General features: G+C 41.3%; 1 protein-coding gene across 1 annotated transcript; it reads right to left on the minus strand.

Moving 5' to 3' along the window:
- Positions 1-10,009: 10,009 nt before the first annotated feature.
- LOC115268091 (uncharacterized) lies at positions 10,010-11,849 on the minus strand. The gene is made up of 2 exons (XM_029876111.2): positions 10,684-11,849; positions 10,010-10,615 (listed from the first exon to the last, which is right to left on the minus strand). The coding sequence occupies exons 1-2, from the start codon at positions 11,584-11,586 to the stop codon at positions 10,427-10,429; spliced, it is 1,092 nt and encodes a 363-aa protein (XP_029731971.2). The 5' UTR covers positions 11,587-11,849; the 3' UTR covers positions 10,010-10,426.
- Positions 11,850-24,962: the final 13,113 nt, after the last annotated feature.

Consider the following 24,962-nt stretch of genomic DNA (forward strand, 5'->3'; position numbering starts at 1 on the left):
CAATCTGCAAAGTCCACTGTGACTCTTTTACACAAAGTTGTTTGCGATATCGAGAAGGCATTCGCTCAAAAGCAATCTTGTTTGGGTGTTTTCTTAGATATCGAGGGTGCCTTTAAGGGGCTGTCCATAAACCACGTGGTCATTTTTTTGGGACTTCTCAAGTCCCCCCACCCCCGCGTGGTCATTAGTCCATACAAAAATTTTTATTCGTCCATACAAAATGCTCATTGGCCGAACCCCCCCTCATGACCACTTGGTTTATGGACAGCCCCTTAACAACGTGCCGTTTGATGCCATATTGGAAGTCGCACGGAGTCATGGTATATCTCCAATGATTTCCAATTGGATTCACCAAATGCTCAAAAACCGATATCTCTTCTCGACATTGCGTCTACCAGGGATTAGGAAATTGAGTGTTTGTAGATGCCTCCAAAGGGGAGTCTTATCACCGCTTTTGTGGAATCTCGTACAGATACGCTATTGAGGCAACTCAATAGTAGCGGTTTTCCTACTTATGGTTTTGCCGACGACTACCTAACATTGTTAGCTGGTATGTGCATCAGCACCCTTTTCGACCTGATGCAAAGCGCCCTTCAGGTAGTTGAGGGTTGGTGTCGCCAATATGGCCTTTCGGTTAATCCGAGTAAAACGTCTATTGTTCTTTTCACGGAAAGGCGAAACCGTAATGGCGTTCGACCTTTGCGTCTCTTTGATTCTGAAATCGATGTGACTGAACAGGTAAAGTATGTTGGAGTCATTCTTGATTCCAAGCTTTCCTGGACACCTCACATTGAGTTCAGAATTAAGAAAGCTTGTATGGCCTTCGGGCAATGCCGGCGTACTTTTGGTACAACTTGGGGTCTAAAACCCAAATATATCAAATGGATTTACACAACTGTGGTTCGGCCAATATTGGCTTATGGATGTCTTGTGTGGTGGCAAAAGCGCGAAATGAGAACGGTCCAATCCAAGGTAAGTAGAAGGAAGGTAATCCAATATGTCAGATTGCACCATCCGCCATATTGGAAAACCTAACGACAGCTGGCAAGTTTGTGTTTAATTTTTTCACTAGTGAGATGACAAACAAAAACTTTCAGCCCTAGCAACGTAGCAACCCCACAGAAACCATTCACGCTTAACTTTCTCAGTACTAAAATCGGACAAACACCATGACACTCATCGAGTGTTTTCTACTTACACGGATTGCAAATTAGCTCGTACACCCACTGAAGGTGAATATAGAACGAAGCCACACCTTGAATATTCAAAAGCACAAATCTGGAAAACCAAGTATCGCATCGTGCTGAAAAGTTGATCGATTGGTCACCACCAGCGGGAGACCAGTCGATCAACTTTTCAGCTCGGTGCGATGTTTGGTTCTTCAGATTTGTGCTTTGGAAAATTCAAGCAGTGGCTTCGTTCTATATTCACCTTAAGCAAATATTTTTGCAATATTTTCGGCATAGCAATCTCTTTTGGTTAAGAAATCACCATTGTATTCATAATTAACAAAAATGCGGGGGCACCAGCAAATTTTAAACCTGGGGGAATATTACTCATTTTATGAGTGCCATGGAAATATGTCAACATTGGTTATCCGTGTTGAGAATGCTGTTGCCGATGCGGCGCAGCAACGCTTCTGTAGCGTTCTGCAGCATAAACAAACTAGCCGGCTGTCATCTCCACCCCCCGCAGTGTGCCGCACTCCCCGCATCCACTTACTGCTTATACGCTAACACCTTCCTTATAAACATCTTGGTCCAATCAAAGTTAAACCATCTCCAAAGGATGTGCTTAATGGCGATGTCTGGAGCGTTCTCTTCAACTCCCACGGCAGCGCTCGAAGTTCTCTTTGACGTTACCCCACTACATATTCATCTCAAACAAGAAGCACTTTCTTGCACTTACCGTCTACGGGTACTCGGTCTACTACAGGAAACTCCTGTGAACTGCACATCAACACACATCTCGTTGTTTTCACTTTTAGTGAATTGGGACAAAATTATTCTTGCTCCAATTGATTTTTCAATTGCTTGTAATTTTCCATATAGGACATTTTCCACGAAATTCCCTTCCCTGGAAGAGTGGAGATCTGCCTATAGCCAGTTATATCTGGAGAGAAGTATTTCAGACGGCATCGTATGTTACACTGATAGCTCCCTTCTCTAAGATCATGCAGGTGCTGGTGTTTATTCTCGTGAGCTAAGGCTTTATCAGTCTTACTCACTTGGTAGACACTGCACCGTTTCTCAGGCCGAAATCTTTGCTCTTATGTGTGGAGTGCAATCAGCACTTCAGCAGCACGTATTGGGCAAAATAATATACTTCTGTTCAGATAACCAGGCTGCTATTAAAGCACTTGCTTCGGTCAACTCCAGATCGTAGATAGTTATCGCTTGTCGAACTCAAATCGAGGAGCTGAATTCAGCAAACGCTATTCACCTTGTATGGGTACCTGGCCATTCTTCCATCGCTGGAAATGAATTGGCTGATGAGTTAGCTCGCACTGGAGCATCACATGACCTCATTGGCCCTGAGCCAGCTATTCCGATATCGAAGTGTTGGGTAAAGCTTCAGATTCACACCTGGGCTGCCAGACAATACTGGAATAGTTTGGAGTCATGTCGTCAAACCAAATTGTATTGTAGTGAGCCATCTCCGAGGGTTGCGAAGTATCTTACTGTAACTGTTCAGTTTTTGCACAACTGCGTTTCCGAGTATTCGGTAAACACTTATTAAGAGAAACTGACTTCAGAAACCTGAGTCTTCAGGATATTCTGTTGTTCCTAACCCGCTGTTGTAAAGAGCTATTCTCTCTCTTTCGCTTTATGCGTTATTACAGTGCCCTTTTCAGGGTGCTGTTTGAACCCATTGTGGTACGCTTGTGCGTTAGTACCCTCTTCCAGGGTATTTTTCCTATTTCCCTACCTGTCCCTATCCCCATCCAAATCCTTTTTCCTTCCTTTTCCCTCAGGTAGATGATGAAATTGGCTGTTATTTTGGCGATGGCACAAATGTCCCAAATGGGGGATAACGTGCCTCTGGAGCCGGCCTTCTGATACCTGATAAGGTACTTGAGAAGAAGATCCCGATCTTTCAGAGTTTCCTGCAATACGCGGCAGTCTCCTTTCCTGGCAATTTGGAAGGAAACCTTGATTCCCCTTATGGAGTTCAAGCCCAGACAACCAATTCACACGTATAAAGAAGTTTATGTTCATGTTATACGTACTTTTAAGCGGTGAAGTTACATCGCAGAAGATGCATTAAAAGTGCCTTTTATGCGTACAAAAGTGGAGGCGCTATACGTGCATTGACGGAAAAATAATAACGCTATATGACTTCAGGCGATATCTTATTGGATGCACTATTGCGACGTAATATATCATCTTATGCGACTTAATAATATTCGAAAAAAAAAAACAATTCTTGTCACCTCAGTATCGAACTAAGAACCTTTGGATTTTCGAGCCACACTTCACACTGAGCACCAAACACTACTTATGAATAACACTGATTAAATGTAATGACCTTCTAACTCACCTCAGTGTTGGAATGCACTTGGTTTCCGTGCGCTATCTAGAGATCAAAATGACGAAACGTTATTTCCCGCACAGTTATCACTACCTCTCTTGCTAGCACCACCCATTATAAATTATCAGGTCATTTAAACAAAAATGATGACTCTATAACTTATTTTGTAACAATAATTATGACTGTTAACTTTCTTGTAGCTTTTTGGCACTCCAACAGAACCTCTTTCATTGTTATCACATATCACATCGCAATATACCAACGTTAACGATTCTAGCTTATGCGACTTTGTATGCACATTTTAACGAGTTTATTTTTACTTTTGTGCGATTTAGTTTGTACACTAATGCGTGCTTCACTGACATAATAAGAAAAGTACCAAGCGAAGTCGTATAATCATCGCAGTGCGCAATTATGCGAATTCAATTGACACTTTGCGAGTCCGCTCGAACTCTTTTGCGAATAAGTAAAGTTCGTCGCAATAAAACATCAGATTATCGTCTACTACGATGTAGTTATACATTATAAAAGTTGATTTGCACTCTTATATGATTTTACCAGATACATCGCAATAAGTTCAAAAAAATAACATCATATGTGATGAAAATTGTCATTCAGCCGTATGTATATGCGATAGTGAGTGAAAATAGTACTCTATACGATGTACAGCGTACATCCTTATGCGATTTCTGGTTGTCTGGGAGATCTCCTGCCTGAAACCAGCAAATTCACAGACGCTGACCACGATTGGCGGCACCCGTTGTTTTTTTTAGCAGAAATTGAAGTACCTGAGCTAGAGGCATCCTCAATTTGTTATTCCGAAAAATTGTTCAGCGTTTCAGAGGGATTACTCATTTCAAAGAAATTTTCATCCGAAACAATTGTTTTAGTGGAAGGTAGCGGAGAAGCTGAAAGTTCTCCTTTCCTTCTAACTTTGCCGCGTTTAGAGACAGTTTTGAAACCAACTTTTTTGGAAGGAAGCGGTGAATTCAAGGATTCGCCCTTCTTTTTATTTGATAATGCAACCATGCTTTTGTTAGAAGCGACCTTCCAGGAGGTTTTTTCCCTAATCGGTGTCCAAGTAGGATTACCACCGTTTCTCTGAATTTTACTTCCGTAAACGAGTCCAACGAATAATCGAAGGCACGGGTCCAGGCAAGGATCGAAAAGGAATCAGTAGGTATAGATTTAGCGCTGCTATTGTAGGTAGTACCTACTGATAAGTACTGTTGAATTGCTTTAGGTAGTAAAACTTCCTGCAGCAGAGAGAGCTTACGTCCGCACAGCACAAGAGTACGGTGCGAACGGAGTTTTAATGGTTTGATTGTAACAACAGCTTAAAGGTAATAAATAAAACTAAAAATGTTACTTGGGCTTCGAACTAGGCATCCGATCTGCAAGTCCTTTTGACTGCGCTATTGTACAGTGACCTAATATTTTCCATCCAAAATCCATAAAGGGCCATCAAACATATGATTATGATGAATACAATTGCCAAAAAAAAGAAGCTGTTAATAAATCAAGCAATAGCTAATTGATGTTTTTCCTCCATCAATTTAAAAAAAAAAAACAATTTGCATTTGTAAGGTACCTCTGAGAATAAAAGAAGTGTTTGGCTTTAAAGAATTGGAATGCTTTAGTGTGGAGCCAACAGCTCTAATCAGAGGATCGTTGTTAGTTTCCGATCAATTCGTATAAAAATAGTCAATGTTTATACTGAATATCACACACTAACAAGTCTAGAATGATTTTTTTTTTCGGGCGAAACATTTTTGTTCATGTCGTTCAGATTAGGAGCAATTCATCTGTAGCATTTTAAACAATAAAAATGTTGAAGGATGTCCGATATTTTTAACTTCGATTGATTTAAAATGCATTTTATTTGTTCAAAAATAAGCTTTAATGGGTCTATCCAAAACAATTCCTATACTTATTATACTCGTCAACTCTCGGTGTGCACAAAATTAATCAAAAAACTGCGGGTTTTTCGACGGATCTCTGCCATTTTTTCCGGCGACAACTGACTAGAGCTCCTAATTTCCAGATACTGCAGCTCGGGAAACGATCGTTGGATGCGGTGAACATTGATTTCCATTGGATCCCCAGTGTCCAACATCATACGCTTGACATGGTTATTCGAAGTCGGATCACCGTTTATTACCGCTTTGACGTAATACAGATAATCGACGCTCCCAAGAACGCCAGGATGGTTGAACCCATTGATGGTTGCAGCCGGACAAAACTCTCCGCAAATAGTAAGTTTTGTCAGGTGGATAAACTTTTTGCAAATGTGGCGGGTCATCCTCTTATCAACGATTCTGATGCGGAACCCTTGGTAACAAATCTTCATGTTGATAACGTTTGGAAATACTCTGAACAGTGTGTCCACGTATGCTTCGTTATCCATATCAGCATTACCTACGCTAAGATGCAGTTGTGTGATACTAATGATTGGCTGTGACTGTTGCAATGATTCTATGGGAAGTTTATTCACCTTGAAAATCTGGAATAATTAAATATCATTATTGAACATGTAATGTGTTTCAATTCCAGTCATAACTACCTTAAGGTGTGACAACTCGTTTAAGTGCTTCAACGGACTGGCCTCCAAATGATCCGCTCTGATGCCCAACGTTTCCAGTTTGGGACAGTTTTTGCATATGGCTGTCAGTGTGGAATCAGCGATAAGAAAATCCAAATGAGCTGCCTTCAACTTACGTAATCCTTTGAACAGATGGCACAGTCTATCACTATTGGGCTCGTCTGTTAGTCCTCGTAGCTTCAGAACTTCCAACTTCTCGAACCGCAGCTCGTCTATTGGAAACCGATTAAACTGGATGGACAGATCCAACGACCTCAGTTGATTTGCATAGGCCTTCAGAACTTCAAAAGTCCGCACATATTCGTCGCAACCACTGAGTAATATCCTTAACCGCTGTACATTTGGTGCCATGGCTAGCACATCGAACTGGTCGCTTCTCACTATATCATCTTTCCTGATTTTCATGGCCAATTCATGCAAACTCTTCAAAGCCGGAAACTTCATTGGCTCGACTGGAAGTTTTTCCAATTCCGTCACATACGCTGTCATACTCTTCAAATTAGGCATCCTGTCTACAAATTGTTTCAGCTGCATGGCCGAACAACCATGTTTCATGACGAAACCTTCGATCATCGAGCCGAATTTCTCCAAAACATCCACGATGAGCGGGTACTCAACGTGACTACAAATGTCACCAGTGCACAGTCTAACGACGACGTTCCGATACTTTCGTGTACTATTCCGAAGCACGGAAATAGATGTCGCCCAGCTCTTCATCAGGTGGCAGGTTAGACAAAGTTGGACATTGGTTAGCAGCCGCACAGAGAAAGCTTCCTGCTCCCAGAGGCGGCACACCAACGCAGCCGTTTTGCGATCTTCCAGAGGGAGATAGCTGAATATTTCCTGATGAATGTCATTCGGCAGGTTGTTGATGTGTTCTTGATCACAATCGGGTGAAGCCATTGGTGATGGAAATATATGCGTCAACTACTAGCACATGGATGGTAACGGTAAGACTGATACAATTCTGAGGTTGAGAGTACGCAAGAAGCGACAGATAAAATGTTCATGTTTGGTGTTAAACTGTACCTAAGAGAGGTAGAATAGTTCAGTCGAGGCTGCCGGTCTGGATAATGTAAAAACAAAATTTTACGAATCGAAGGTAGAAGTTCCATCAGGCAGAATACAAATGTACAACATCTATATAATGGAGGTAGAAGTTTCCTCGCATCTTATGCAAGAGGTTCGGAGCAAAATGGACATCTCAGATTATGTCCAAACCGTTAAATTAGAAAGTAAAAAACAGCAGAATGTCTACAGTATTTTTCATTAGAAATGATATTGCACGTTTTTACGATAACAATATAATATACATCAAATTCCTGGGGCTCACGTTTTTCCCTAATGTTTCTAACAATAAAACGAAACAATACAAATGCAACACATCAGCAATCAATTTGAGCATAAACATAGATGACCGCACAGTTTGTAGTTGCTACTCTGTAAACAACACATCAGATATCAATATGCGCACAAAACTGAAGACGTGCCAAGTTACCCAAATGGTTAACAAAGTTTAATCCCAATATAACGAGATTTGATTACTGCTTTTGGTCCTTCGGTCAGACAATGCGTTTTCTCTGACAGGTTACGCATTTGTTGCTTACATTGCCCTCATGGAGCCCTCAGGTGCAAGGATGTCTCTGAGAGAATCATCGACCTCGTTGAAGTACAGTACAGCACGCTAACGCCGCTCAGCACTAAAGTGCATAATTTCCAGACGACACCAAAATTATGTAACACTTGCACATTTACAAAATTAGCTCCTATGTCCGCAAAATCGTTAAATTTGCAAAAATTTATGTACGGCAATTTAGCTAGGTTTACTGGTGACCTTGGAAAACAAAAAAAAAATTCGCATCTAGACGAGTGTACGAGCTGTTTTTGTAAATGTGTAACTGTTGCACATTTTTGTGGTCTGGAAATTATGCACTTATGAGTAGGGTTTTCACATTCTAGGTGCTAAGTAGTTTTAGCGTGAGGGCATTTCATGAAGAGTACTGGGCAACGGTGTCTTATCGGATTTCATCCGGGGCATAGCTGGAGTGAGGCAAGGATGAATACTATCACCGCCACTGTTCCTCATCGTAATCGACGAGATCGTTGTAGGTGCGGCTGATCGTGGATTGCTGGGGTAGCCCATTGCCAAGGAGCACCTAAATGACTTCGAACGGGTTGATATGCAGAGCAAGCTCGATGAACTTGCCGATCGCTCCTCGGCGGCAGGCCTCACCATCAACGTCAACAAGACCAAATCTTTGGATGTAAACACGGTAAATCCTTCCAGCTTCACGGTAGTTGTTCAAGCAGTAGAAAATGGTGAAAGCTTCCAATATCTTGGCAGACAAATGGCGGAAATGTATGGAAAAACATTCAGATTAGTCGACGCACCAAAATCTAAATTTTTAACTCGAACGTGAAATCTGTGCTGCTGTACGCCAGTGAAACTTGGTGTGTATCAATGGAGAACACTCAAGGGCTGCAGGTCTTCATCAATAGATGCCAGCGGTACATAATTCGTGCATGGTGGCCTCACAATTGGATCTCCGAAGTGGATCTCCAACGTGGTGCTCCATCATCGATGTCGATAGCAACAGAAATTCTGGAGCGAAAGTGGAGATGGGTCGGACTCTATGCAGAGACAAGAACGAAATCTGCAAGCAAGCGTTAGATTGGAACCTAGCAGGTCATCGCAGCAGAGGTAGATCCAGAGGCTTATGGCGGTGCAGCTTTAGCAAGCAAATAAAGGCAGTCGACAAAAATTTGCCCTGGCCACAGGTCAAGACGAAGGCGAACAATCATCCAGGATGGAGATCTGATGAACGGTAAGCAGGAAAATAGTTTCAGACCATATCGGAACCGGTAATGTTCTGGAACCGGTTCCAGATGTCCCGCAGGAAGTGGCCAACTATAAAAGTTAACCAAACCCATAAATCCGGTACATCAAACCGCGACATTTTCGATTACTTGATAAACAGTAAACAGTATAACAGTAAAGAACATTCCCAGACTATATCGGAACCGGTTCCAAATGTCCCACCGGAAGTGGCCAAACATAAAAGTAAACCAAACCCATGCATGCGACACATCATCCTTTACATGTATTGGAAAAACAACAATAAAGTTTTATTAAAGTGTAGAATTAGCATAAGTTAAAATACACGTAAATACAAACAAAAAAAAAAACAATAAAGTTTATCCTCACTTTGCCTAGGGTATAACTTTTTTTTCAAAGCCGTCGGATCACTTCGCGGTCTTCGACAAAGTTGTTTGGCATATAGTCACCTACAATAATACATAAGAGTTTATTTATTGAACGCTTACAGCGCCACCTAGCGGCAAAATTCGAAAACTTAAAATTTCTGCATACATTTGGCCAAGTTTTTCCATACAAACTTCAAGCGTTTTGAGCGCCCCCTTAGGTTCAACCGATTTTGCTCAAATTTTGAACGTAGTTTCTGGGAGTCCTCTCTCTCTCTTCTTGGCGTAACGTCCTCATTGGGACAGAGCCTGCTTCTCAGCTTAGTGTTCTATGAGCACTTCCACAGTTATTAACTGAGAGCTTCCTCTGCCTATGACCATTTTGCATGCGTATATCGTGTGGCAGGCACGAAGATACTCTATGCCCAAGGAAGTCAAGGAAATTTCCTTAACGAAAAGATCCTGGACCGACCGGGAATCGAACCCGTCACCCTCAGCATGGTCATGCTGAATACCCGTGCGTTTACCGCCTCGGCTATATGGGCCTCGAGGGATATCTGAGCTCGTGTTCCAACAATAGAAATACAAGTATATGTCTATTGTTCCAACCGACACGGTAAGCCACGCTCGAGAATTTTGAGTTGCTAAATGCTTATCTGTTCGTGGCTTCTGCGTCTTCGAGCGTCCTTATGAAATAGTTCTGATCGTTATGAATTATTTGAAGGCCGATTCATAAGTTAGACCTGTTGGATCTCTCAAAATGACCTGGGAATAATCAAACATTTTGAGGTTAGGTTTCGAGGTGTAATGAAAAATGAAGTTTACTTGGGTCCGGACCGCAGCATTATACGAACAAATAAGTAAGTGAGGGAGCAATGATCATTTTATAGTAAAAACTTTCGCATTAGATTTTTGAAATGATGCTTTATTTAAGTGCTCCGTAACGATTTATTTTATTGGTTTGGCAATTTCCTCTTCAGGTGATAAATGGTACAATTGAAGGTTTCCGACGGATTTCTACTGGATACTTCAGCTCAGGAAACGATCGTGGTACGGTTAAACAAGTTTACTTGCGGTTATTGTGTGCGGGATTTAGATACGAAATCTCCCTCTGGAAAGCCAAATTTCACTCACATGAGGGAATACTTTGGCGAGTTTGTTCGCGTACGCGTGATTACTCAATGCGGTACTACCCACGAGAAGATGCAGTTCTTTGATGCCTACAATGACTGGCTCGGATACTTCCAAGAATGTTTCGTGAAGACGGTTCACCATAAAAGTCTGAAAAGAAAGATAAAAATATGTTGTTATTATCATGCATAGAATGTACTTTGTACTAATATAATTACCTGTAGATTTGGCATATTATTCAAATGCTTTAATGCGCCGACCTCCAAATAATCAGATCGTATATCAAGCGTGTTCAGCTTAGGACAGCTACTGGATATAACTTCCAGTGTGGATTGATATATATTTATACCCAAATGAACTGCCTTCAACTCCCGCAGCCTTTTCAGCAGGCGATGCAGTCTATGCACTTCGAACTCACGTGATCCTCCCTGAAGCTTCAGAATTTCCATTTTTTCCAGTCGCAGTTCATCTATAGGAAGCCAAGCGTATAAGACTCTCAAATCAAGCATCTTCAGTTGGTTCGCATAAGCCTTCAGCATTTCCAGTGCCCGAACATGTTCTTTTGAACTAATGAAGAATATACGCAGCTGCTGTAAATTCGGCGCCACGCGGAGCATATCAAACTGTTGATTTTTAAGGATGTTATCCTCTGGAAACTTAATCGGCTCATCCCGAAGATTTTCCAACTCCGTCACATACGCTGTCATGCTCTTCAAATTAGGCATCCTATCTGCGAATCTTTTCAACCGATTGGCCGAACAACCATGTTTCATGACGAATCCCTCGATCGTCGAGCCGAATTGGTTCAAAACATCCACGATGAGCGGGTACTCAACGTGACTACAAATGTCACCATCGCACAGTCTAAATATGACGTTCCGATACTTTCGTGTACTATTCCGAAGCACGGAAATAGTTGTCGCCCAGCTCTTCATCAGTTGGCAGGTTACACAAAGTTGGACATTGGTTAGCAGCCGCACAGAGAAAGCTTCCTGCTCCCAGAGGCGGCACACCAACGCAGCCGTTTTGCGATCCTCCAGAGGGAGATAGCTGAAGATTTCCTGATGAATGCCATTCGGCAGGTTGTTGATGTGTTCTTGATCAAAATCGGGTGAAGCCATGGCTGATGGAAATATATGCGGCAACTACTAGCACACGAATGGCAACGTTGAGACTGATACAATTCTGAGTTTGAGAGTGCGCAGGAACCGGCAGATAAAATTTTGATGTCTGGTGTTTAGCTGTACCTAAGAGAGGTAGGATAATTCAGTTGCCAAATCGAAACTGCCGGTCTGGCTATTGTTAAAACAAAATTTTACGAATCGAAGGTAGAAGTTCCACCAGGCAGAAGATATACTACATCCATACAATGGAGGTGGGGATTTGCTCGCATCGTATGCAAGAGATTCGCAGCAAAAAGGACATCCCAGATCTAGTCCCAGATTATGTTTCAACCGGTCAATTTAAGGATAGAATAAGCAAAAGCAGAATGTCTACAGTATTTGTCATTGGAAATGATAGACTCGTTTGAACACATGGAACATGGAAAACTACAAATTGACAGGTCTCATGTTTCGCCCAATATATAACAATTCAGTAACAAATTTTGAAAACGACGTATAATCAATGGTGTAGCATTGATTATACGTCGTTTTCAAAATTTGTTACTGAATAAATGGCCCACGTTAGGAGTTACATCACGTACAAACAACAATGGAGCCCTATAAATGCTCTATTTTATTTCACATTACGAGAAATAAATAGAACATTACAAATGCACATTAAAATATAATATCACGAATTCACATTTACAACACAAAACATAAAAGTGCCCGATTATTCTCAAAGGAATAACCAGACAAACAGACGTAACACCTTGAACGAATTACGAAAAAATAATGATGCACTACAAATGCACATTAAAAATATAACATATTATAGCAAAACCTTACAAATGCGTAATAAATTAGGACATCACATTTGGACAAATACAACACAGAACATATATTTAGCCCTGTTACCCTAGTGGATAACAATTTCCGGTGTCAGGATGACGAGGTTTCATTTGTTGGTCCATCAGTCAATCCTGTAATCGTATTTTCTCTGGCAGGTTGCCTTTTGTTCGCAGCATTAGTTGCTTTCATAGCTTGAGTTTTGTCTAGGAATACCTAATCCTAAGGGGGCATCCCGATTCGGGTTTCATCACTAGAGTTCTATAACTTGAAGTCTGTGCCAGGGAAAGGTGTACACATGAGTTTACATCTCTAGTACCTAATCGCGGCCCGAAATGGCCTGAATGTTGGCAATCGAAATAGGATTGCGGGCCTTCATTCTGCCAGAACCCTATAAATGTGCATTAATGCTAGGGGAATGTTTACAAGTTAAAAAACAACATTTAATAACAAAAATAAAACTTGTAATAAACGATTTTCATGGAAATCCATCGCCCTGTTCACCTATCATCACCTGGTGGAAAAATTGCACGAATCACTGTGTTGTGCAATATCGTCAACAGAAGGCGCTAGTGTGAAACGTCAAACGCATAGAAAAACGATGCGCGCGCCTCTGGTTGTGAAAGCCACAACTGTGAAAATTCAAAATGATCGTTAAAAGCGTGGTCGATGGAAATTTCGCAAGTGTCACGCCTGTTTGTCTGTGGAATAACTATTTACGATCACAGGATGACGAGGTTTCATTTGTTGGTTTTGGTCCATCAGTCAATCCTGGAATTGTGTTGTGTTTGCCTGATTGCATTCTTGTTAACAGTCTTTGTTCTGTGTTCATAGCTTAATTTTGTCTAGGAAAACTTATCCTAATGGGCCATCCCGAATCGGGTTCAAATGCAAGACGGCTAGGGGCCTGTCTCGCTGTTATTTATCGCCAGAAATGACCTGATGGTATGCAACCTCTCTGGTTGCTAGGGCTATATTCCTCCTGAGTGATAGAAGAACCTTAAAAATGTACAATAAAACTAGGAGAATATTCACAAGCTATAATCGAACATGTAACAGAAAAATAAAACTGGTAACAAATGTTTCTAATCACAAAACAGAACATTACAAATGCAACACATAATTATTATATGCAACAAAATAAAAGACGTGCTAAGTTATTAAACAGTTAACAAAGCTTAACCCAATATTTATTTATTTATTTATTTTTCTTTAACTAGCTTCATCTGCTTATGCTTAATGAAGCTTTAAGATGAGGAAAAGCCTGTTTGAGCAGACCAGCAACATATGTCTCTCTCAAATAGGCATAAAAACCTCATTTCTTTTCAAATTACATTACAGTAGGTCAACATATAAAACTTAAATCTAGTGTACTGCAGGTGTTCTCGGGATACATCCATATGCAGGAGGCTCAGGGGTGACAGCGACAACAATCGAGAAAAAAAACATTATGTAAATAACACCGTCAACAAACATAAAAATCATTGGACAGAATCTCACCTATTTCCCATCGGAAATGAGTTTCTAACTTGCAAACGCCCTTGGAAAGTAGTACTGGAGCAGATGAAATCGAATAATTGGAAAACTTCGTTGAAACTAGCAGATGCGAAGCGGATTGGTTCACGAAGGCCGTATTCTGTATGGCGTGGCTCAAGCTGTAGAAAACTACGTTGACGAATGATTCTCTCCGGAGCGTAAAGGTTAAGGCGTTCCAATAATTCAGCTAAGTCTATGTCTCCGCGTAGAATTTTACCAATGAAGACTGCTTGATTAATGAATCTTCATTCACTTAGTGTCTGTAGTCCTAGTAGTCTTCAACGATCTTAGTACGACGGCAGGTTCTGTGGGTCAGTCCTTAGAGCCACCCTGACAAACTTTTTTTGAACAGCTTCCATTCTCGAAATCCAGTTCGCTTGGTATGGACACCATACGACAGATCACGACTCCAGCAAGGTTGCAACCATTCATTTGCAAAGATTTACATTCATTTGCTATTATCTCAGTTCAAAAGCATGCTATCGAAAAACAATGTATGGATGAATTTAACCTTGTAGTTTTATCTGAAAGTTTGCCGAATAACATTGGGGTCACACACGCATACCAAAGTCGTGAGTGAGCTGTGAAGGCAACTTTCCACAGCGTGAATGTAATTTAAAAGAATTACAACCGTTAAAGAATAAAAAAATAAGTACTGTTCCTTTAAAAAAAAACAAATCAGGCCGAACATTTCTATAGGTCCTAAGTGCAGATGAGAGGCTCTCTTTAAGTCTCCTATCTTTCGATTATAACGTGCTTGTATTTATGAATTTTGATTTACTTCTTGTGTCGGAAGGTAGATTAACCCTCAAATGGATACCTGGGGTCCATTGGACCCCAGAACCACTTTGAAGTTGTCGCAAACAAGTTTGGATTGACACATCGGCCCCATTTTTACAGTACCTTCAAACTACACCGCGATGAGTTATTTGTACAAAAATACCAATAGTTTCATGGCGTACTATGAATTATTTTCGATGACAAAGTTGAACCGGGCGATTTTGTACCCCTGGGGTCCATTGGACCCCACGGCACACATGATTGTATCTTTTGATCATGACTTTCTAGAAAAATGCTATCTTCGACAAAATTGTTCGGCAGACCAAGGGCAATCTTATGATAAATTAGTTAAATCGAAATCAGCCCGGTAGATGTCGCTAGTGCGTATTCAAATTACGGATTGAAAGCTTGAATATACATATTAACCTTCACATACCCGCACCTTGACATCTCATTTTCAAAATGCTGGCATTTCGTCAATTTTCAGCCGATTTTTTTGAAGTCGCCCTCAATCGATCATAATTTGGTGCTAGTTTATTATACTCAAGTGGCCATGCAATATCCGGAACCATTCCGGAGATATTCCGGATTGTACTGGGGTCAGGGTGGGTGCCAAAATGGCAAAAAGTGATTATTTCGTGGGTTATTGTATTTGAATCATCAATTTTCAGCGTAATTTTTGTTGCGAGCAATAAAACACAACTGCAATAACCAGATTTGTATAAGTTGACCGATCCGGACCACCGTGACAGGTTCCGCGGGGGCCTCATTGGGGACACTTTTGGTTTTCAACCAAAACATGTCATGCGACGTATCAAACTCCATGATTTCGAGAGAATGAGACAGAAAAGGTACACTGAAGTATGTATCAACTGATATGGCCGCGCCGGAACACCTGAAACAGGTTCCGCGGGGGCCTAATTGGGGACGCTACTGTTTTTCCAACCAAAACAAGTCGTGCGACGTATCAAACTTCCAGATTTCGAGAGAATGAGACAGAAAAAGTAGACTGAAGTAAGTATCAACTCATATGGCCGCTCCGGAACACCTGGAACAGGTTCCGCGGGGGCCTCATTGGGGACGCTACTGTTTTTCCAACCAAAACAAGTCGTGCGACGTATCAAACTTCCAGATTTCGAGAGAATGAGACAGAAAAAGTAGACTGAAGTATATATCAACTCATATGGCCACTTCGGAACACCTGGAACAGGTTCCGCGGGGGTCTCATTGGGGACACTACTGTTTTTCCAACCAAAACAAGTCGTGCGACGTATCAAACTTCACGATTTCGGGAGAATGAGACAGAAAAGGTAGACTGAAGTATGTATCAACTCATATGGCCGCTCCGGAACACCTGAAACAGGTTCCGCGGGGGTCTCATTGGGGACACTACTGTTTTTCCAATCAAAACAAGTCGTGCGACGTATCAAACTTCCAGATTTCGAAAGAATGAGACAGAAAAAGTAGACTGAAGTATGCATCAACTCATATGGCCGCTCCGGAATACCTGGAAGAGGTTCCGCGGGGGCCTCATTGGGGACACTTCTGTTTTTCCAACCAAAACAAGTCGTGCGACGTATCAAACTTCCAGATTTCGGGAGAATGAGACAGAAAGGGTAGACTGAAGTATGTATCAACTCATATTATAAGTATAAAAAGTATTTTTGGAAATAAACATCTAACCTTTTATTTTTTTTCAAACATATGCCGATTTTTCAGAAAACATACAGCTTGTGTACGTTTTGTGGATTGCTTAATCTAAATTTAAAAGGAACCTATGGGAAGTTTTCTAGAGCGCCCTTTCAAGTCGATACCGAGTCGAGTCTACTTAGTTTTATCTTTTCTGGCTTATTCATTCGAAATCATGAAGTTTGATATGTTGCACGGCAGGTTTTGATTGTAAACCAGAAGTGTCATCAATGACGCCACCGCGGAACCTGTGCTAGATATGCCGAGTTGACACAGACTTAAGTCTATCATTTTTGGCTCATTCATTCTAAATCATGAAGTTTGGTACGGCACACGACATGTTTTGATTGAAAACAAGAAGTGTCTCCAATGAGGCCCCGGAAAACCTGTGCAAGATGTTCCGGGTGGTCATATTAGGTGATACAGGCTTTAGTCTAACATTTCTGGCTTATTCATTTGAAATCATGAGGTTTGATACGTCGCACGACATGGTTTGGTTGAAAACCAGAAATGTCCCTAATGAGGCCCCGTGGAACCTGCTCCAGTTGTTCCGGAGCAGCCATATCAGTTGATACATACTTCAGTCTACCTTTTCTGTCCCATTCTCTCGAAATCAGGAAGTATGATACGTCGCACGACTTGTTTTGGTTGAAAAACAGAAGTGTCCCCAATGAGGCCCCCGCGGAACCTGGATTCTGTCACATTCGCCCGAAAACCATTCGCCCGAATCACAAACGCCCGAATGACAAACGCCCGAATTTCAATCGCCCGAATATACCATTCGCCCGAAAAGACCATTCGCCCGAAAAGACCATTCACCCGAATGACCATTCGCCCGAAAAGACCATTCGCCCGAAAGACCATTCGCCCGAAAGTCATCCGCCGATTCCATGCAGTTTCTTTGAACAAGTTTTTTTTTCCTAGTTTTCCATGATGAAAGTTTAAGGACAGTATCCGACCAATCGCAAGAACAGCTGGACTAGCGCCAATAATAATCATATTAGCTTAGTTTGAAAGAACGGCCTATGTTTTGAAGAAGGCCTAATTTCTTGTGAAAATATTACATAATTGGTCATTAATTGTTATAGCATTGTTGATCGAGAGGATAGCGCCAAAACTTCAGCACAGAGTAGTCAATTCTTTTAAGTTAATAGCATTCACGATTGATCTACTCGGAATAACTACGTATCGTTAAAATGAACAATAGTTCATGAAAATTAAAACGTGTGAGCTAACGGATGCAGAAAAAAACACCAAAATCGCGAGAATGCAGCATTCCATGTTTTGAATCCAGAAATTGTAAACATTAAAACGTCAAGGTTCCCCATAAAATAACAAATTAAAAGAACACCCCATGATTGAAAGAAGAGCATATTTATGGTAAAAAATGACATCAAATTGAATATAATTTCCTTGAAGGTAGAACTAGAAAGAAAAGCCTATTAACAAAAGAAGGGGCAATTCCAATGAATGTTTTCACAGCTATATTGCAGAAAATGTTTTTAACAGTATAAGCCTTATATCAGTTCAAAGAAAGAAATATGCGTGTACGACGCCTAAATTGATTTCAGAAAAGTATTTCCAAGATTATTATGGGTTTCGGGGGAATGGTCTTTCGAGTGAATGGTCTTTTCGGGTGAATGGTATTTCGGGCGAATGGTCTTTTCGGGCGAATGGTCTATTCGGGCGAATGACTTTCGGGCGTTTGTTACATTAGGGCGGTTGTCATTCGGGCATTTGGAATTCGGGCGAATGGTTTTCGGGCGAATGTGACAGAACCCGGAACCTGTTCCAGGTGTTCCGGAGCGGCCATATGAGTTGATACATACTTCAGTCCACTTTTTCTGTCTCATTCTCTCGAAATCAGGAAGTTTGATACGTCGTACGACTTGTTTTGGCTGAACAACATAAGTGTCCCCAATGAGGCCCCCGCGGAACCTGTTCCAGGTGTTCCGGATCGGCCATATCAGTTGATACATACTTCAGTCTACCTTTTCTGTCTCATTCTCTCGAAATCGGGAAGTTTGATACGTCGCACGACTTGTTTTGGTTGAAAAACAGAAGTGTCCCCAATGAGGCCCCCGCGGAACCTGTTCCAGGTGTTCCGGAGCGGCCATATGAGTTGATACATACTTCAGTGTATCTTTTCTGTCTCATTATCTCGAAATCATGAAGTTTGATACGTCGCATGACATGTTTTGGTTGAAAACCAAAAGTGTCCCCAATGAGGCCCCCGCGGAACCTGTCACGGTGGTCCGGATCGGTCAACTTATACAAATCTGGTTATTGTAGTTGTGTGTCATTGCTCGCAATAAAAATTACGCTGAAAATTGATGATTCAAATACAATAACCCACGAAAAAAAGACAAAAAGTGATTATTTCGTGGGTTCTCTCTCTCTCTTCTTGGCGTAACGTCCTCATTGGGACAAAGCCTGCTTCTCAGCTTAGTGTTCTATGAGCACTTCGACAGTTATTAACTGAGAGCTTCCTCTGCCAATGACCATATTGCATGCGTACATCGTGTGGCAGGCACGAAGATACTCTATGCCCAAGGAAGTCAAGGAAATTTCCTTTACGAAAAGATCCTGGACCGACCGGGAATCGAACCCGTCACCCTCAGCATGGTCATGCTGAATACCCGTGCGTTTACCGCCTCGGCTATATGGGTCTTTTTTTTTTTAGTCTGTGATGTCTTCTTGGGTTCATTCAAATAATACGTAACAATAAATTTGAAAATTTTAGAACGCCTTTACCCCTCGTAACAACTTTTGTATGGGAAATTTTGAAATGTTGTTTAAAGCGTAACACAGCGCTTGACACCCCCCCCCCCCTCCCACTCCTCCTAACGTTACGTAAATTTGAATGACCCCTTTTGAGCCGCAGGACATATTTGTCTACCCATGTTTTGAGCATCTTGTCCGCTTGCTAGGTACATTTCATCCTATTGATTGGAAGCATTTTGGAATGCTCTCTAGCGTCACCTAGCGGAAATTTCTTGTACTAAATTGTTTATTCCTAGATAGGCCTTAATATACCTAACATCTCTGCAGAAAACATCACCCTTTTAAAAAGTAAAGATCTGTACAGACTGGTAAATGAATGCTGCCTATATTATTACGGACCAGCCGCAGCCCTTGTTTGAACATCAATTCAGCGATATGTTGAATTCAAATGGCTAATGTATATTTTATTACCCTTGTTTTTCTTAAACTTTATTCTTCTCACCTAGTCGTGCATTGGGGTAATTATGTTCCTTAAACGGACACTACGCCAGCGGGATGATCATCAGCTAATGCACGAAGAAGGTTAACCTTCATCCAGCCAACGTACATTTTCCACCTTCGGAAAAGCACAAAAATGGTCATAACTTTTTTGTTTTTCGATGGATTTTGATGAAATTTTCACAACTTCCCGAAAAACTCTTCTAGTTTTTGATGCCGGGGACATGGGTGCCTGGTCCACATGGTTCCGGAGTTATTCCGGATTGTCTTGGGGTACCAAAGTTGGCCACATACTTTGCGCAAAGTATATCTCAAGATCTCGATGGGACAGAAGTATAGTGTCTTCGGCGAATTTGTTCAGCAGGTTTAGAACTAACTGGCAACAGCGACTTTGGTTCGTGATTCGGCCGCTAGGCGGCGCCAGTGTCAAAAATGTTCAAACCCTCATATCTCAGAAACCTGATAAGATAGAATGATGCTGTCTTCGGCAAAATTCTTCAACAAGCTCAGAACTATCTGATAGTAAAGTCTTTGGTTTGGGATTTATCCGCTAGGTGGCGCCTTGTGTCTGAAAAATTCGAACACGTATATCTCGAAACCCCAATGAGGTACAAGCATGCCGTTTTCAGCAAAGTTGATCAGCAGGCTAAGAACTATCTGGCAATGGCGTCTTTGGTTCAAGAATCGTCCGCTAGGTGGCGCCAGGGTAAAAAATGTTCAAACTTCTATATCTCAGAAGTTCTTCAGCGAGCTAAAAACTGTCTGATAGTTGAGTCTTTGATTCGTGATTTATTCGTTAGGTTACTCGCTACACCATCTTTGACCCCCTGTAGACAAATTTTGTCACTCCACAATATTGCTCCGTTTAGTTCCGGGAATATCTCCGGGAATTCCTACAGGAACTCTTCCGGATTTTTTTCCAAGAATTTCTCCGGGAATTTCTCTAGGAATTCCTCTGGAAATTTTTCCGGGAATTCTTCTGGAAAATTTTACAGGATGTCCTCTAGGACCCACATCAGTAACTCCTTCTGGGAATTCCTCCAGGAGTTTTCCAGGAATTCCTCCGGATTTCCTCCGAGAATTTCCACAGGAATACCTCGATGAGTTCCTTCGGAAATTACTCCATGAATTCTCCGAGAATTTTTCTAGGAGTTCCTCTAGGAATATCTCCGAGAATAATTCCGGGAATTGCTTTGGAAATTTCTTCAAGAAATTGTCCGGGAAATCCTCCTAAAATTTTCCCAGGAATTCCTGTGGGAATTCCCTAGAAATTCCTTGGGGAATTTCTTCAGGAACACTTCCGTTTTTTTTTAAATCCACTGGAAATTTCTCCAGGAAGTCTTTCTTCAGGAAGTCTTCCGTGATTTTTTTCAGAAAACGCTCTGAGAACTTCTCCAGGAATTCCTCTGGGAATTTCTCCAGGAATTCCTTCTTTGTTTTCTCCAGGAATTCCGCCGGGAATTTCTCTGGAAATTCCTCCTCGGATGTTTCTAGAAATTTTCCCTGGAATTTCTCCAGAAATTCCACTAGGAATTTCTTCAGGATATCCTTCCAAATTTTTTCCTGGAATTCCACTAGGAATTTCTTTACGACTTCCTCTAGGAATTTCTCCGGGAATTCTTCAATGACTCCCATCAGCAATTTCTCCGATGATTCCCAAGGTGATTCCTTCAGTCATTTCTCCAGGACTTTTTCCGGGATTATTTCCAAGAATTCTTTTGGATATTTCTCCATGATTTCTCCCGGGGATTCCTCCAGAGATTTGTCCAGGAATTTCCGTCGGGGAATCCACCAGGAAGGAGGATTCCCTGAAGAGTTTTTCAGAGGAATTGCTGAAGAAATTACCGGAGGAACTCCTAGAGAAATTTCCTGAGGAATTCCTGGACGAAATCCTAGAGGCATTCTCTGTGGAATACTTTGAGAAATTCCCAGAGGATTTTCTGAGAAAATCCCGAAGATTTCATTTAAAAATTCCCGGAGGTATTTCAGTAGAGTCCCCGGCGGAATTCCTGGAGGATTTTCGGGAAGATTAACAGAAGAAATTCCCAAAAGAATTCCTGGAGGATTTCCTGGAGAAATTGCCGGAGGAATTACAGGATGATTTCCCGGAGGTATTCGTAAAGGAAGTCCTAGAGGAATTCTGGGAGAAATTCTCAGAGGGACTTGTGAGAAAAATAAATCACGGAAGACTTTCGGAAGAGATTCCTTGAGAAATTCCCAGAGAATTTTCTTGAAAAAAAAAACCGAAAGTTTTCTTTAGAAAATTCCCGGATTTGTATATTCCTGGAAAAATTCCTAGAGAAATTCTTGAAGAAATTCCTGAACAATATCCTGGAGGAATTCCTGAAAAAAATTCCCGGAGGAGTTCGTGGAGGAATTCCCGGAGGCACTCATGGACGAATTCTTGGTGAAATTCTCAGTGAAATTTCCGGAGAAAATCTTGGAAAAAAATCAGGAGGAATTTCTGAAAAATTCTCCGGAGAATTCCTGCAGAAATTGCCGAGTCCTGATGGGAGTCCTAGAGGAAATCCTGGGGAAATATCCCGAGGGATCCCCGGAGGAATTCCTGGAGGATTTTCTAGAGGATTTTCCGGAGGAACTTCTGGAGAATGTCCTAGAGGAATCCCCGAAAGATTTCCAGAAGAAATTGCTGGAGGAAGTTCTTGGGGAATTCCCAGCGGAATTCTTGGATAAATTCCTGGAGGAATTCCCGGAGAAATTCCTGGAAAAATTCCCGGATGAGTTCCTGTAGAAATTCCCGTAGACATTCCCGGGAGAAAAAACGGAGCAAAAGAAGTAATATTGTAGGGTGACAAAACTTGTTTGCAGAAGGTCAAAGACGGTGTTAGAGTATTGCCTCTTGTACCACCGTACTCGACCGTCTACTATCCTGCCAAATGGTTCTTAGCTTGCTGAGCAACTATGCTGGAAATGGAATATTTCTTGTTCATTAGGGTGTTCATACAAGTATTTTCTCAATATTAGACGGAACCTATCGAATAATATCAGAACCAAGGACGCCAGATACATCTTACTTCCTCTTAACTTTCGGAACAATTTGCTGGACGTTTTCCGATTTTTGAGATAAAATTGTTTGAATGTTTTGATTGCTAGTGTCCCCTAGCGTCACCATTCTCGGATAGTTCTCAACCTGCCGAACAATTTTACAGAATACGTCATGTTTTAGCATATAACAGTAACGAGACACACGTGTTTAAATATTATACACACGGTGCCACCTAACGAATAAATCACAAATCAAAGACTCAACTATCAGACAGTTTTTAGCTTGCTGAAGAACTTTGTTGAAGACGGCATCATTCTATCTCATCAGGATTCTGAGATAAAGAAATTTGAACATTTTTTACCCTGGCGCCACCTAGCGGACGATTCTCGATCCAAAGACGCCATTGCCAGATAGTTCTTAGCCTGCTGATCAACTTTGCTGAAAACGGCATGCTTGTACCTCATTAGGGTATCGAGATATACGTGTTTGAATTTTTCAGACACAAGGCGCCACCTAGCGGATAAATCCCAAACCAAAGACCTTACTATCAGATAGTTCTGAGCTTGCTGAAGAATTTTGCCGAAGACAGCATCATTCTATCTTATCAGGTTTCTGAGATATGAGGGTTTGAACATTTTTGACACTGGCGCCGCCTAGCGGCCGAATCACGAACCAAAGTCGCTGTTGCCAGTTAGTTCTAAACCTGCTGAACAAATTCGCCGAAGACACTATACTTCTATCCCATCGAGATCTTGAGATATACTTTGCGCAAAGTATGTGGCCAACTTTGGTACCCCAAGACAATCCGGAATAACTCCGGAACCATGTGGACCAGGCACCCATGTCCCCGGCATCAAAAACTAGAAGAGTTTTTCGGGAAGTTGTGAAAATTTCATCAAAATCCATCGAAAAACAAAAAAGTTATGACCATTTTTGTGCTTTTCCGAAGGTGGAAAATGTACGTTGGCTGGATGAAGGTTAAATTATGTTTTGATATTGATTTTATATTAGCAATTGCGTTGACTTTTTTTTTAATGTAACAATTCTCTACCCTACCATCTAAGTAGACCTGTGCGCTGCCGCGCCACGCCGCCGCCGCCGACACTTTTTGTCCCACGCCGACGCCGACCGAGGTATCGGCGGCGCGCCATACGCCGCTGTTTGTCACGCCGCCGATTTTCATTTTTCACGCCGGCAATCAGCAGACGAACAAAATTAAGTTTGCTTTTTTATTGAGATAAAGCATTCTCACGATCACTATCGTAAGATGTTGAGTGCAATAATTATTGATTGCGGTTGACTGCAATCAATTATTGATTTCTCATGTCTTAATATAGGGGAACTTACGTATTCTCGGCAGTTTTGTTCTCTTCGTCATGGGAGATTTTATGAAACCTGTAGGTCTCAGAGTTGGCCTCAAATCCTTCACAATCAAGCGAGTTATATGCCCAAATTTCAGGCAATTCGGCCCACAAAAACCCCCCATGACGAAGAGAACAAACCTGCCGATAATATCCATCGTCACCCTAATACGATCATTAGCGAAAGAGAAATTCTATGGTTCATATTCGGTTACTTTTACAGTTATAGGCGCTAGCCAAAACAATTCTCTAGCAGATTACCATAAGATTATTCAAAATGGATCGTAGTTTTGGAAATAATACTTTTAAGAGAATCTCAATAAAAAAAACATCCACTACAACTATGTCCTAATGATATTAAAATTTAAAACAGTACGTTCTTACATTCTGCTTATTGGAACTTAGGTCTGTCTATATTTTTTCTATTGTTTTCGGCAAACTCTACAGAAGACTCTTATTAAGAACTTCTGAAGAAATTCAAATAAAATTTCAGGGTGTCCATTCAAATACGAAACTTTTTGATTTTTTTCATTTTTCATTAGATTTCATCATTATTTACATCTCTCCAGTAGTTTATTTATTCATTTATTTATTTTATTCCTTATTGAATTTTTTACAGAAGATCTCTTTGGAAGATAACAGGGTTACCTTCAGGGATAACTCCCGGAGTTACTTTAGAAATTCTTTCAGGAAGATTTAGGGATGTCAGAGATACATCAAAGATTCATCCAGAAGATCCTTCAGGGATTCCCATAGGAGGTCCTTCAGAGATTAGTCTGATGGTTCCTTTAGGGATTCCTGCTGAAGTTCCTTCAGGGATTCCTATAGGAATTATTCCAGGAGTTTCCTCAGAGATTCCTCCAGGAGATCCTTCGGGAATTCCTCTAGAATTCTAGAAAGGGATTTCTCCTGACGTTCTGTAGGGATCGCTCAAGGAGATCCTTCAGGGA

The sequence above is a fragment of the Aedes albopictus genome, chromosome 3 (assembly GCF_035046485.1).
Source record: "Aedes albopictus strain Foshan chromosome 3, AalbF5, whole genome shotgun sequence".
Lineage (NCBI taxonomy): Eukaryota > Metazoa > Arthropoda > Insecta > Diptera > Culicidae > Aedes > Aedes albopictus.